We start from the raw sequence: 13,737 nt of genomic DNA, 5'->3' as shown, positions 1-13,737 counted from the left end.
CCTAAGGGCCAGGAGAGCTGGGACAGTTCTCTCACATAGAGCTTTTTATTCTGTGTATAATTATCTAAATGGCACAGGCTGAGCCCATAGATACATGTCACTATTCCTGGCAGTGCTCCTAAGGCCAACAGGGAAGCTGACTTCCCAGACAGCTGGACAGGGCCTACTGAGCCCAGCTGGCCTTGGAGCAGTGCCTGCTGCTAGAGGTCATCTATCCCCACTTCTCAGCCACAGCTCTCCTGGCTGTGGCTTACCAAATTCCAATGACACGGGGGACATATCTGCTTCAGGTCACTTACTAACTCCATTCTTTTTTTCCCTTTCCTGGTCTCTAGGGTACCCCTCGGCTTGGAAGGAAGACATCTCCTAGTCCCACCCACCGAGGTTCATTTGATTGATATATGCAAACAGCCCTCCAGTTACATGCCCATAAGCTGCTAATTGTTCCTGTTGGGGTGACAGATACTGAATGTATATGGACCATGTCTGAGCTCACTAGCCCACAGCAGCATAAGGGCCTGGACTTAAGGCTGACGCCTTTGTAAGGGAAGGGGGGAGACTGCCAACCTGGGTCTGCAGGACTCCTCTGAGTAGGGCTCATTTGAACCTGTCTCTGTGGCTGCTGAGTCTGCTCCGTTATGTACAGTGGTAGGAAATGGTAACCCAACCTGAAAGGGCAACTTCTTTCTTCTCCCCTTCATCCTACAACACAAAGTGGTGTCAGGTTCTCCTTGGCGGGATATTTTTTAAATTCACACAAATATTTATACTTACTAACTATGGAACCATTGGAAAGCTCTTCCAAAATTCCATTCCGTGATGATTGTTAATTTTTGTCTTTTTTATTTTAAAAGTAAGAAGGTTGAGATGACTTTGGTCATCTGCAACCTGGGCCCTAGGCTGATAGTTTCTGGTTTAAAAATAGAAGATGGAACCCTCATACCATATAAACTTAAAAAGGAAATGTTTTCATACATCAGGTGGATGTATGATATGGCTTTTTATATAAATGATATCTATGAAATTGACAGAGAATTTTCAATTATATATAACATGACCACATTTTTAACAATTGCACAACCCTGTCTGCATCTAATAAAGGTTGAGTTGTGTTAGAGGAACTGGCTGTCCACTTGCCACTAGAGAAGCAGCGTAGTTCTTTATGGATTCCTTTATACCATGTCACATTTACTCTGGTCCTGTATGTATTTAAATGTCTGAAGTGCCTTAGACTCTTGCCATATTTTCAAAATAAAATTTCATTAAGCTCTTTTGCTTGTCCCTGCTTCATTGCTGACAGGTGTCTGCCTGGTTTTACTGAGTTACAGCATTGGGAGCAAGCGCTGACAGATGACAAATGCAGGGTCTGCTGGTCTCAGGCTCTGAGGAGGCAGGTCTTCTAAGAGCACATGACTGGTGACACAAGTTCCATGTCCTTAGGTCGCCTGTCACAAAGCTAAAATTTAAGACCTTATTAGACACAGCTCAACAGTCAGGTAACTTCCAGGGAGCCTCTGAGTTGATTCTTCTTAGGTGCATAAGCACCTAATCCCTGACCCTAATTTTGGGTACAATTACCAGTGACAAGAAAGGAGAGATGAAGCTGGGCAGACTTTTTAGAAACTCTGCATCTTTTAGTGAAGAGACTGAGTGGTAGAGGGGAGGGGGCTGTTAAACAGTGCTGGTGAATCAGGCAGGCTTGGGGCCTCTGGGACAGAAATGCCATCTCTTCTGTGAACTGTGAGAGTGAGATCACGGCAACTGGGACCCCTAAACTGCTCTTGCCCTCCCAGGACAGATTTGCTAGCTCTGGAATTAGGGCTATATTTTGGTTCAGGTAGTTATTCAAGCCCCAAGTTCCTATACATCCAAAATAAATTAAAGAAGAGCAAAACAGTGTGTGAGGGGAAGTGTCTCTGTTTTGCCTGCTGCTTAATGGCTCAAAATGCCTTTGGAGCAAAGAGGGCTATCTCTCGAGTGGCTTGTTGTCCTGGGGATTCTCGTTGTTCCATCTGAGAAAGGAAAGGCATGTTTATTACAAGTGCAGGAGTGTAGTTCAGTGATAGAGCACTTGCCTAGGATATGCAAGGCCCTGGGTTTAATTCCCAGCACTGAAAAACAAAAAACAAAAAAAAAACTGAAAAAAATTGAAAATGCATGAAAACCACGAATCCTTGCTTTCTGCACCCTGCTTTTCAGATTTTTGGTGCTCAGTTTTGAAAAAGAGAATGAGTACTTGTTTCATCTTGCGTGAAGTCTTATACAATGTGTATCTAACCTCTGGGTAAGGCTACACTGGCCTGGACCTTGTTTGCTCTCATAACACTGCACGCTTTGAATGCTTTTTTATCTTGGGCTCTTGACACACTGTACACACAAGCCTGATTATCCCCATTGGTGCAGCTGTGACTTATGGAGGAACAGCTCCACAAAAGGATTTGTGAAAGGAGGCTTTCACAAGGCCCCCAAGTGAGGACAGCCTAGGGTTGGGGGCTCTTGCTTTTATTTGCTGGCCCAAGAGGAAGCCAAACCTTTTGGTGACAGCCAATTTTCCAGAAAATTGGAAGTGGAGCAGCTTAAGTCTAGAATTCACCCCAAGACAACGGGAATGTTGTGGCAGGAACTTTGAGACTTTGATGTTAAGAAAGTAAAAGTGACAATTTGTCCTATTGCCTATGACCAAAGTGGTAATCAAACCTCACCATGGGGAAGTATTTTGCTTCTGGAGAAGTTTACCAGGGACATGCCAACTAGCAGAGTCCACAAATACATGAAATATTGATCCTTTTCCTGTAAGTTGTTAATACTCAGAATAATTTTGTTCCTGACTTTGTAATACTGAATACTACAGATAACCTGTATAGATGGAAAGAAAACTACCATCGTTCCCTCAGAGGAAATAATTAGCAACTAACCAATAACCTTTCCTTACATCCTGATGGGTCCTTTTGGGGGCGGGGGAGCCTGCTGCAAATGAATCGCTTTGTTTTTCTGGTACTTTTGTGAAGCATTCCCTTCCCAGCACTGGTAAGAGTTTCCTGAAGGGGCTGGTGGGAAATGCATGTTCCAGCTCCCTGAGATTCTGATTCTTTGGGTCTGAGAAACTGCTTCCTTAGCAAGCATCCCAGGTAGTTCTTGATGTGGCCTTAGGTCCACACTGAGAATTTGTTACTCCCAAATTATGAGACTAGAGGGGCTGGCAGAGTGGCTCAAGTAATAGCTCCTGCCTAGCAAGTGTGAGGTCCTGAGTTCAAACCCCAGTACTGAAAAGAAAAAAAAAAAAAAAGCCAAATTATGAGGTAACCTACACAGGTTCTTTTCCAAACAAGTGAAAGCTGAATCAAAACAAGAAGCACTGGTTACCTTTGATGTGTCAGGAGCCCATCTCTTCCATAGATGGAGCCACTATGTAGCCTTTGTGAGCTCTTTGTCCACATTTCTTCATCTCCTGGGATAGTCGTTTCTAGAGAGCCAGGAGCCATGGCTACGGGGATGTGGGGCGGCGGGGGGAGGAGACAGCTCAGTGCCTATATGACAGCAGCTGAGCAGACAGGCAGCTCTTGGTCTGTTTTCCCAACTTAATCTCCTTTCTCACTTCCTCACAGAGCTGAGCTGTTCCTGCTCAGGAAGAAGGCCATGAACCATTGCTTTGACTGGAATAATAATAATAAATTTTCCATTTTCTTTTTTACCAAAAGCATTTTTTAAAAAGCACTGAACCTTAGCCAGAAACTATTGCATTCTACTTTCTACAGAAGGAAATTCCTAATCATGTCCCTCTGCTCTTATTCAGCATGGCTATAATTTAGAGCCAGCTGATTATAGAAATATATTTCAAGCATGTTTTGTTGAAGATTATTACCGCAAAAGGATGTGGCTGAACCCTTGGCCGCTGTGTTCCAGATCTGCATGTGCTCCACGCCCTCTCACTGAAGCTCTGGCTGTTTCCTTTGGGGTGGAATTGGACAGTACCAGTCAGCTTTCTGGAGTCACAGCTTGTCATGGTGTTCTTGAGATACCTATCCTGAATTTGGGCAAAGATTCTGCTGAGAGACTGGAAAGCAAATTGCCATTTGGAGGGTGCGTTCCTGTACAGAAATGTGTGACTTAGAGGACATTGTGGGAGGAACTGGCCTTTTAGGAGTCCATTTGTCCAGTGCCTCTCCTTTCATGATTTAATGGCCAAGAGGAATGGAGGCATATCCCCAATTTTCAGATGAGGGAAACTTCACAGGCAATATGCCTGTTCCTCCAATGCCAATCCTTTATTTAAGACAAAATAACTGTGACACTGGTTCCCCATTCCCCAGCCCAGAAGGAACCAGTTTACCCAGCCCTAGAGCCAGCAACCTCACCTAAGCCTTGGAGAGTCAGGTGCTGCTGCTTCACAGTCCATCTCCGTCGGTGGTATCAGGTAGCTCCATGCTATGTAGACCAAGTGTCAGCAGAGAGGGGGTGGGGCAGATTTATCCCTCATGTGTCAGGCAGCAAAGAAATTCTGCCTGTGGTCCCACCTGCTCTGTTAAGAAATAGAGATGGGTATAAACAAATAGGTAATAAGGACAATAGTCACTAATTCGGTTGAATCCTTGAGAGTTCAGAGAACTCACCCACCCTCAACCCTGCCCAAAATACTGTCACCTCCAGAAAACCCAGTCTCTTGACAGGAAGCTTGATGGAATCTTCTTTTTGTGCTTGGATTTATAACACCATCTGCCAGGATTCGGAAGTTCTTGTTCCTGGCTGGTAAATACAAGTTGAATGAATGGGTGTAAAGGAATAACTGAAGTGTGATGATGGAAGTCGGGAGAGGATTGCCATGGCGGGGGTGGGGGGTAACCGATGACTAGAAAGGGCCTGAGAAGGAGCCAAGATGGGTTGCAGAGTCCCTGGTAACTAGCCCCATTCCTTTGGCAGCCAGTTACACTGCTACGTTCACTTTGTGATCATTCATTACATTGTGTACTTGTAATTTGTGTGTTTTCTGTATATATGTATATTGACTTCATCTTTTTAATAAAAAATAATAAAAAGGTTTGACCAAAAAAATCTTGGGATGGAGGGCGTAGAGCTGAAGCTCACTGGGAACAGAGAGATGGTAGACAAATGGAAAACCTAGAAGCTCTTGGCCCAGCCATCTCTGTAACGTTAGTGCACAGCTTTGCCCAGGATGGATGCTACAGAATCTCAGGTTCTAGCCCGCAGGCTGTTCTCATATCCTCCAATCCTTTTTACTGGACACAACGCATAGAATGTACTTCCCCTCCACTTCTGAAATGAGACTTGGCCATGTGACTAGTTTTGCCAATGAAACATTAGTGGAAGTGACACATCAATCAACTGGCTTTAAGAGCCAGTGTACAGTTCACTGTATCCTGTGTCCATCCCAGTCCCCATCCCACACCCCCTTCATGGTGATCAAGGAATCCAGTGTTGAAATGCATATCCCATCAGCCTTGACCCTGAGTGACTATGTGGAGGAGAGGTCCCTTGGCAACTTGTGTTACAGGTGCAAGGATAACCCTTATGGTGAGGTTTGGGGATGACTTGATACTACACCATAATTAGTTTTCTTTCCTGATACATAACTGGGTTCTGGAAGCGGGTTACTGTTGTAACCAAATCACTTAGTTGATTTGCAAACAGCAATAGAGCTGTCTTTGGGAACTCAGCCACAGAACCCCAAAACTATCTGAATGACTATTTTCTTAATAGTCCCAAGAATGGTACACGTTAAATAAATCCCCTTATGCAGGGATATATTGTACACGGTTTGATGGAACATGATGTAAAAGACTGCAGTGTGGGCATCACTCAGCTCAGGTGGTGCAGAGAAGAACTGTAAGCCCCACGTTAGCCTCGTCGTATGCAAACTGCGTCCTGAGCATGCCAGGGTTTCCTCCAAAGGCAGTCTCCTTGGAACCATAAACCTGTGGACTCCAAGGGTCTACTGCGTGTCAACCTGGTTGCACAAAGAGGTCCTCTATCGCATGTAGGCAAAAATACAAGACCCTTTCCAAACAGTAAGCACAAAAAAAAAAAAGAAAAAAAGACCAAGGGAGTGACTCAAGTGACTCAAGCAATAGAACACCTGCCTAAGAAGCACCTGGCACAGAGTTCAAACCCTGGTACTGCCAAAAAATAATAAAAAAGTAAAAATGATAACTGATTCCACAAAGATGTCATTGCCTAATGGCAAGTGTTTCTTTCTACTGCTTGGACAATGTACAAGTGTTTATAAATCCTGTATTCATCCAGAATTGGGTTTTAGAATTTGGCCGGAGAACGTGAGTTGAATCATAGCAGTCTTGTAAGAAAACTGCCCCACACATTTCACTTGGCGAGAAGACGCCTCCCTCTGCGCTCATGGGCAGAGCCTCTCTGCTGGCTCACTCGCCAGTGAATGCTCATTTAGAAGCCAGACTCCTCTGGAAACCCCAGGGAGGCGCAGAGCAGAGAGGGTGCCATGGCTGTCCTCTCAGCTGCCGCCTCTGAATTCCACCCTCTGTTCTCTCTCCCCCCCTGGGCAGAAGGGCACAATGGTCCTCTGTGGAACGAGGACAGGGGCCAATCTGGATGCTCACGTGAAGCGCGGAGACAGAGCATCTGTCAGCAAGTCACAGGGCCCGAGGGACCTGGAGCCAAGTGGAGGGGTGCCCAGTGCATGCCCCGGCTCTGGGCTCAGAGACAGAGTTGAGGGGAGAAAGAAGACATAGAAATCAGTGTTTTCCTGGGAAACCGGAGCCAACTTGTTTGTGTCCTCCGCACCTATAAATTAATCTCAGACACAAGACTCACTTTTAGAAAGTGCAGTTGCTGAGGCTGAGTGATGGAAGGCCTTGATGACCAAAGGTGCCTCCTTCGATCACTGTCAGAATGTAAGGCCAAACGCATAACCTCGTGGCCTGGAACTTGTGTCTTACAAGCCCTGCTCCAGGTGCTGGTCTGTATAATATTTTAAAAGCAGAGCAGAGTACCTGATTCACCTTCATGTGTCAGAGTTTAGGGACTCAGCTGAAAAGGACAATAATCCTACAATTGCCAGATTCCTATCTGTGCTTCTAATCCATATTAAAATGAGAAAAGACAACACTGCCTTTACTCACCAATGACCCACTAATGTGGCCCTCTGTCCCCACACGAACCCCTGTGTGCAGAGGAGTTCATCCAGATGCCCACTTGGCGAAGGTAACTAGCTCTACCCCATCGAGGCAGAGCCATTGCTGTGCAAGTCTGGAAATACAGGTGCTCCCGCTCTTGCCCATTCCCTGACACCTAATAAAGAATGACCTTTTCCCTCACGTGTGCTCATTTCTACATCTATAGAGTTAAAGACTTGTAAAAGATAAGTTAGCTTGGGGCAATGCAAGTGGTTTTATTTCAGGATGAAACTTGCTTCTAATAACTCTTCAAAGAGTGCCCCACTCTGATTTCTAAGTGGGCCTGGCAGTTACCTGGGACCACATAACGCTCTGTCCCAGACAGCCCTTGAGGCCTCCAAAGACCTACACCAAGTACTTCTCACTCTCGTGTCTGGTGCTCAGAGCACTCTTGCTCACAGCTGCCCACTGATGGAGGTGACTTCAGTCAGGTTCTGCGTGACTCTAACCTCCAGCTAGACAGCCTACACTTGTTCTCACGGCCCTATGAAGATGGAAGAAACAAGAGGCCAAGGATTCTTGAGGCTTAGACTCAAAACTGGCACCCCAGAGTCTCCATGGCATTCTACTGGCCTAAGCAAACCACAAGACCAACCCAAATTCAAGGAGATTGGGAAACCCTTCACTGAGAGAAACCTCAAAGCTGTATCTCAGTGTGCTTGGCTACAGAAAGAAGGGTTGGGGCTGGGAATGCAATAAATCCTTCACGTGGGATCCTCCCCCGGTAATAGCTCTGGCTAGGACTCTGGGGTTGTTCAAAGGACACACATCTCTTCACCCACTCACGAGCCTGTGGGAAAGGTTGGAGACAGCAGTTCTGGTCCACCCTTGAGATCAACTGGTGTCCGTGGAGTTTTTTTCACGGTGCAGGCCTCATGTAAGCTCTCAGCCACGCCACCATCGCTGTGGTGATCACAGCTCTGGGGAATCCTCTGATTGGAGGTGTAGACCCCTGAGCACACAGGGACTGTGAATGGAGTGGGAGAGAGAAAATGGAGCCACCTGGAAATGACAGGGGTGGGGGTGACCCAAACACTCTGAAAGTAAAGTGTTGTCGTGGGATCTTCAGAGCTAACTTCCAATGGTATTTTTGAGAAGGACTGGGGGAGGCACACTGAGGGGAGAACTAGATTTCTCTAGCTCCTTCTCACACAGAAAGCATTAAGGAAATCTGATCGCCACATCCTTTGGTTTCCTGCCGACAGAATCAAAGAGAGACCCGGCATGAATAACGTCACAGTCCCCTTCGGCTCGTAGCTGAGCACTGTGTTCACAAGCCAAGGCTACTTCTTGATGCCAACAGGAAGGGCTGGCTCCCCAAGCTGTTCTGAATTCTCACCCAGGAAACTGCCCGAGGCAGGCTTACCAAGTAATTCTGGCCCAGGCTCCTGCTGACACTAAAGGGCATCACCTTTCCTGTGTGTGGACAGCTGACTCCAGCCTAACCTGTCACCTGGGGGCTGGGCACTGGTTGGGCCAGGCTGGGGTGAGTGAATGTTGAAGTGGGTGGCAAAGCTAGAGAGAAGAGAGCTTTACCACTTGCTGAGGAAGTTAAAGGAATTCTCATTGCCAAGGGCCGTTTAACCCTTCTGGCCTGCTCAGCACACTGCAGGCAGGATTTGGTCAAGCATGAGAAACAGCCTTAAGGGAACACACAGAGGCCACAGAACAAGGACAGGCTTACATCGATTCCCAAACACTCTCTGAAGATGGTGTGGTTGAACAGCCTCTGATCTGACCCCTGCCCTCACAAAGAAAGGTTGAAACACCTGATGGCCCATGGCTTCTCACTAGACAAACATTGAGGTGCTCTTGGGCCAATGCAGGTGACGTCTCACATCTGCTTCAGGAAGCAAGCCCCGGGCAGGCAGGGTGTCCTCAGCATGGCTGGCTTTGCATGCGAAGAGGTCTTCTTCTCGTGCGTGGTTTCCACATCACAATGGTCAGGCTCTCTGACTTCTTGGACTCGTCTAGGTGCCTCATTTTCCCAACACCCAAAATGGCCAGCAAAACCAGCCACCTTTGCTGAGTTTGAGAGGATGGTGCCCCACACAGGCGAGGGCACAGAACCTGTCTGGTGAGGGGCAACCTGGGCGTAGCTCACTCAAGTCACAGGGTGGCCAGTCACACTTCAGAAGGGCCATTGTGCAAAAAAGAAAAAGACAAATTCCACCCTCCTGGAAGAAGAGTCTCCAAGCACTGAGCCAAAAACCCAAGGGCTAATACACAAGAACGCATTTAGAGCTGCACCCCCAGGGGACACTGAGCCAGGAAAAGGTTATCTAACCACATCAACTGCTGTTTCCCATTCCTCACAGCAGGATGTGATCACTCAATTCCTCCTCAATCATGTTTTATTACTGTGTTTTAAAAAAATATGTGGGGATTTTTCACTCAAAAGTTCTGTAATTTTCGGAGGGGCAGTACTGGGATTTGAACTCAGGGCCTCACGCTTGCTAGGCAGGTGCTCTACCACTTCAGCCACACCCACAGCCCTTCTTGCTTTAGGATCTCATGTTTTTATGTTGGCCAGTGTGGACCGAGATCCTCCTGTTTACAGCTCCCTTTGCAGCTGAGATGGTAGGCACACACCACCACACCCAACTTATTTGCTGAGACAGCCACCCTGAGACTTGAGCGAGCTACACACAGGTTGCACCTCACCGGACAGGTTCTGCGCCCTTCCCTGTGTGGGGCACCATCCTCTCAAACGCAGCAAACTATCTTTTTGCCCAAACTGGCCTGGAACCGTAGTCCTTCTGCTCTCATCCTCCTGACTAGCTAGGATTAGAGATGTGAGTCAATGCACCCTGCTTGTACATGTTTCTTAGAAATACTTTATTAAACATTTTGAAACAACTTGAATACTTCAAACCAAATTAACTACGTACAGGTGTGTTCAGCTAACTAAAGAGAACGAGCACCATAGTCCCTCCGCAGGGGCCTGTCAGTGGGTGTGAGAGAGTGAGTGGTTGTGAGCAGACACTGTACCTCTAACAAACCCCATCCAGCCCATTGATTCCTGGGTGCAGCCTGACCACCAGCTCCCCCTAGCGGCCACGACGGACATCCCATGACATTGCACAATGCAGCCGCAGAGTTTATCAAAACTGAACAAATCTGAAACACAGCACACAGCAACGGTCAGCACCGCCTCACAAAACTCTGTGTGTGTGTGTGTGTGTGTGTGCTGTGAGTCGCAAGTCAAAGGCCTTCCTTATAGTGAGCAGGGTAGAAGTTTAAAGTGTTTTATGTTATCACTACCTAATGATGGAACTAAGTTCTCTCAGAGTCCTATAACCTTCACCACTATCCACGTCCAGGACATTTTCCTTGCCTAAACTCGTGACTACGAAGCAAAGCAGTAGCCATCCATTTCCCCTCCCCCAGGCTTGGTAGCCTCCATTCTAGTTTTTCTTTTTTTTGGTGGTGATGTGGTGGTACTGGGATTTGAACTCAGGGCCTCACACAGGCTAGGCAGGCGATCGACCACTTGAGCCACTCTGCCAGCCCTCGATTCTACTTTTTGTCTCTATGCTTTTGCCTACTCTGGATTCCTACCAGGAGTGGAATCATGTGACAGTCATCCTTGGAGCTGGTTTATTTCACTTACCATAATGCTTTTAAAGTTCAACCATGTCATAACATGTCAGAACTTCATTTTTTTCTTTGCATACTTTTGGAGTTCGATTCCAGACCTTTGTGCACTCTACCATTAAAGCCATGCCCCCAACTCTTTTGTTTGTATTTTCCTTTTGAAATAGGGTCTGGCCAACTTTGCCAGGACCATCCTTGAACTCGAGATTCTCCATCTGCAAAATGGCTGGGATTACAGGTGTGTACCATCATATCCAGCAGAGCTTCATAACTTTTTATGGCCAAATAACACTCCTTTGTATAGTTATGCCACATTTTGCTTATCTAATCACTTACTGGTGGATACACGAATTGTTATCACCACTCTACTTTAAAATGAGGGGGCCGAAGCTCTGACAGGCTCAGAGTTACCCGGCTCCTTAGTGGGAAGCCTGATTTAGAGGGGCCACACTTCCTGCGCCAAGACATTTTGTCACTTCTGCAAGCTGCTGAGTACCTGTCTTGCCTAGACATCCTTTTATTTCACATTCTGCTCTGGCTTTAATGGTGAAAGATAATCAAATCCCCTTATATAACACTAGCCACATGCCAAGCACGGTTATAGCTCTTAACACGTTAGCCCACTCTCCCCTCACCATATGGGACACAGACGCTATTATCATTCCTTTTCAAAGATGAGGAAACAGGCGCATAGAGACATCAAGCAACTTGCCCAAGGTCATACAACTAGAAAGTAACCAAGCCAGGCTATCAGGTTCCACAGTCCTGACACCTCATCACCTTCCATCTCTGCCCCTCTTCTAGAAAGAACAGCATTCTTCACCAAAGCAACCTTAATTTCTTCAAATTCCAGACACATGACTTAAATTCCAGACAGGAAGTGTCAACCAAAGTGTCCTTTGTCAGAAATTAATTCAGGAAGACAAGTTTTTTTTCCCAGGGAAGAGATTGCAAGTTGAGTTCTACCTGACTGTTACACAAACATCCACAGCACCATGTTCCACCCGGCTTGTGAGCCGGCCTGCTCTGTCCATGAAGATGGAGGGGCTGCGGGGCAGTGAGAATCTCCAACCACCTGGGTTCCCTGACACATTCTAGACACTGCTTAATTAAGGACATGGTCTGAAGCTGGGGGAGCTTGCTCTCAAAGCACAATGTCACTGAGTCCCACACTCCAGCCCACCATGGTCACTATAAGTTAGGGCTCAGCCAGCAATGTGTGAAGTCCAGAAGTTTCACACAAGCTTCGAGAACCCTGCCCTAGCCATATTTACTTCATGGGACTCGATGACAAGAGACAGAAACTTCTACAACCAAAGCCACTGAGAAGCCACAGCTGTTTCCCCCAAGCCTGTTACATGTGGGAAAGCGAGCTGGCGGGATGTCACTCTCATCCTAAGGAGTGGGCATAGGAGGGAGGCTTGGTGGCCCCAGTCAAACAAACAAGGATGCTTAATGTCCACACTCTGTGGAGAAAAGATATTATTAGAAAGGCTGGGCTCCCAGGGACTCTGTGTCCTTGCAGTGTGGCTGTTGGGTTCCCTAGGTCATGGGTTTTAGCCACCAAGTCTAAGGACATCAGCTGATCGGTCAACAGAACTTATCTACCTGCGGCCATACCCTGGGCTGCGGCTTTGATAAGCCTCCCTCAAGGTGCCCTTCCGAAGTGCCACACTCGCTTGTGTCTGCCCTTCCCTTTGGGGACGCCTCGGGCTGCAAGACCAGGCCCAAATATAATGCCACCTCACGTGTCTAGCTGTTGCTAACCTTACCCACCAGTTATTAATCAAAGTCTTGTATATCAGAAGTATGGGGCCACAGAAACCAGTGTGATACACGCACAAGGGAGGGGTGAGTCAAGGACAGGGAACTGTCTTTCTCGCCAATTGCACCGTTCCAGACTGTTCTCTGGTGCCCTATTGAACAACTTCCACTCTTAGCTCTGTATGTACTCTGCGATTCCCTACCCCCATTAGTCAGGGTTCCCCAGAGAAGCAGAACCAACAGGACATATGGCAAAGCATAGTGGGGGATTGGCTTCTGTGACTGCTGAGGCCGGGAAGTCCCACAATCTGCCATCTGGGCTGGAGGCCCAGGAAAGCCAGTGGAGGTGGTCCAGTCCAAAGGTTCTCTCACTTGTGAACATCAAGTGCTGCTTTCCTTGCCAAGCGCTGCATCTTCATGATCCAGGGAGGCTTGGTCCCGGTTAGAACCGATGTCCTACCCTTGTCAGCGCAGGTGGGGGTGGGGGTGAAGCAGCAGGATGACCAGGACAATACATTCCTCCCAACATGTGGGAGAAGGCAAGCAACATGGAGCCTACCTCCAGTTTAAGAAGAGACTAAACAGCCAGACACCAGCCTCCCATGCCTGGCTCAGACTTGCAGGACAGGAAAGCCTTGGCACAGCTGTGGGATGGCTTTGGCCTCATTCCTCAGACCAAAAGCTCGACCTTAGCTAGTTCTGCTAAGTGTTTCCTCTCAGTAAGGAAGTCTAAATAACCAGCCACCATGGCGTGCAAAACAGAAGGCTTCAGACTTCATGAAGTTAAAGTGAGGGGTGCTTCATTCTGAAAGCAAGTTCCAGAACTCTTTGGAAAAGGCAAAAACCCCTTCTAGGCTAGTACACAGTCCCTGCTTCATGTTAAAGTGAGGTGAGGGTTGAAAGAGGGTTTTCCTGGAGCAACTACACCAAATCAAGCTCCAGCCCTCACTTCATCCCCTCCGTGGGCAACGTCAAGAGACGAGCCTGGTTTTGCCTAAAGTTACAGAAACACAACACGACTTTAAGTCTCAATATTAAAGTAAATACTATAGTATTCTAAAATACTATAGTGCCAAGATAAAACCTCATTGAAGTGGACTCCTCGCCTATAAAATGAGATCATATAAACTTCCCTTTCCATAATTGGAAGAAAAAGTAAGGAAAAGTGAATTTTAAAAGGTCTTATTTCTTTCAAATACTGGATGAAAATTAAATG

At 47.0% G+C, this 13,737-nt stretch overlaps 1 protein-coding gene across 3 annotated transcripts in view; it reads left to right on the top strand.

The window, feature by feature from the left end:
• Kank1 (KN motif and ankyrin repeat domains 1) overlaps positions 1–1,271 on the top strand; it is a 204,263-nt gene extending 202,992 nt beyond the window's left edge. For all 3 annotated transcript variants that reach the window (XM_074051974.1, XM_074051971.1, XM_074051972.1), the window contains one exon: positions 336–1,271. In XM_074051974.1, coding sequence (XP_073908075.1) covers positions 336–398 — 63 coding nt within the window. In that variant the 3' untranslated portion in view covers positions 399–1,271. The remainder of the gene's footprint in view (positions 1–335) is intronic.
• The last annotated feature ends 12,466 nt before the right edge of the window (positions 1,272–13,737 follow it).

Source organism: Castor canadensis, chromosome 13 (genome assembly GCF_047511655.1).
Source record: "Castor canadensis chromosome 13, mCasCan1.hap1v2, whole genome shotgun sequence".
In the NCBI taxonomy this organism is placed as follows: Eukaryota; Metazoa; Chordata; class Mammalia; order Rodentia; family Castoridae; genus Castor; species Castor canadensis.
Note: the sequence above shows the minus strand (reverse complement) of the source record. Positions and strands in the feature narration are given on the sequence as shown.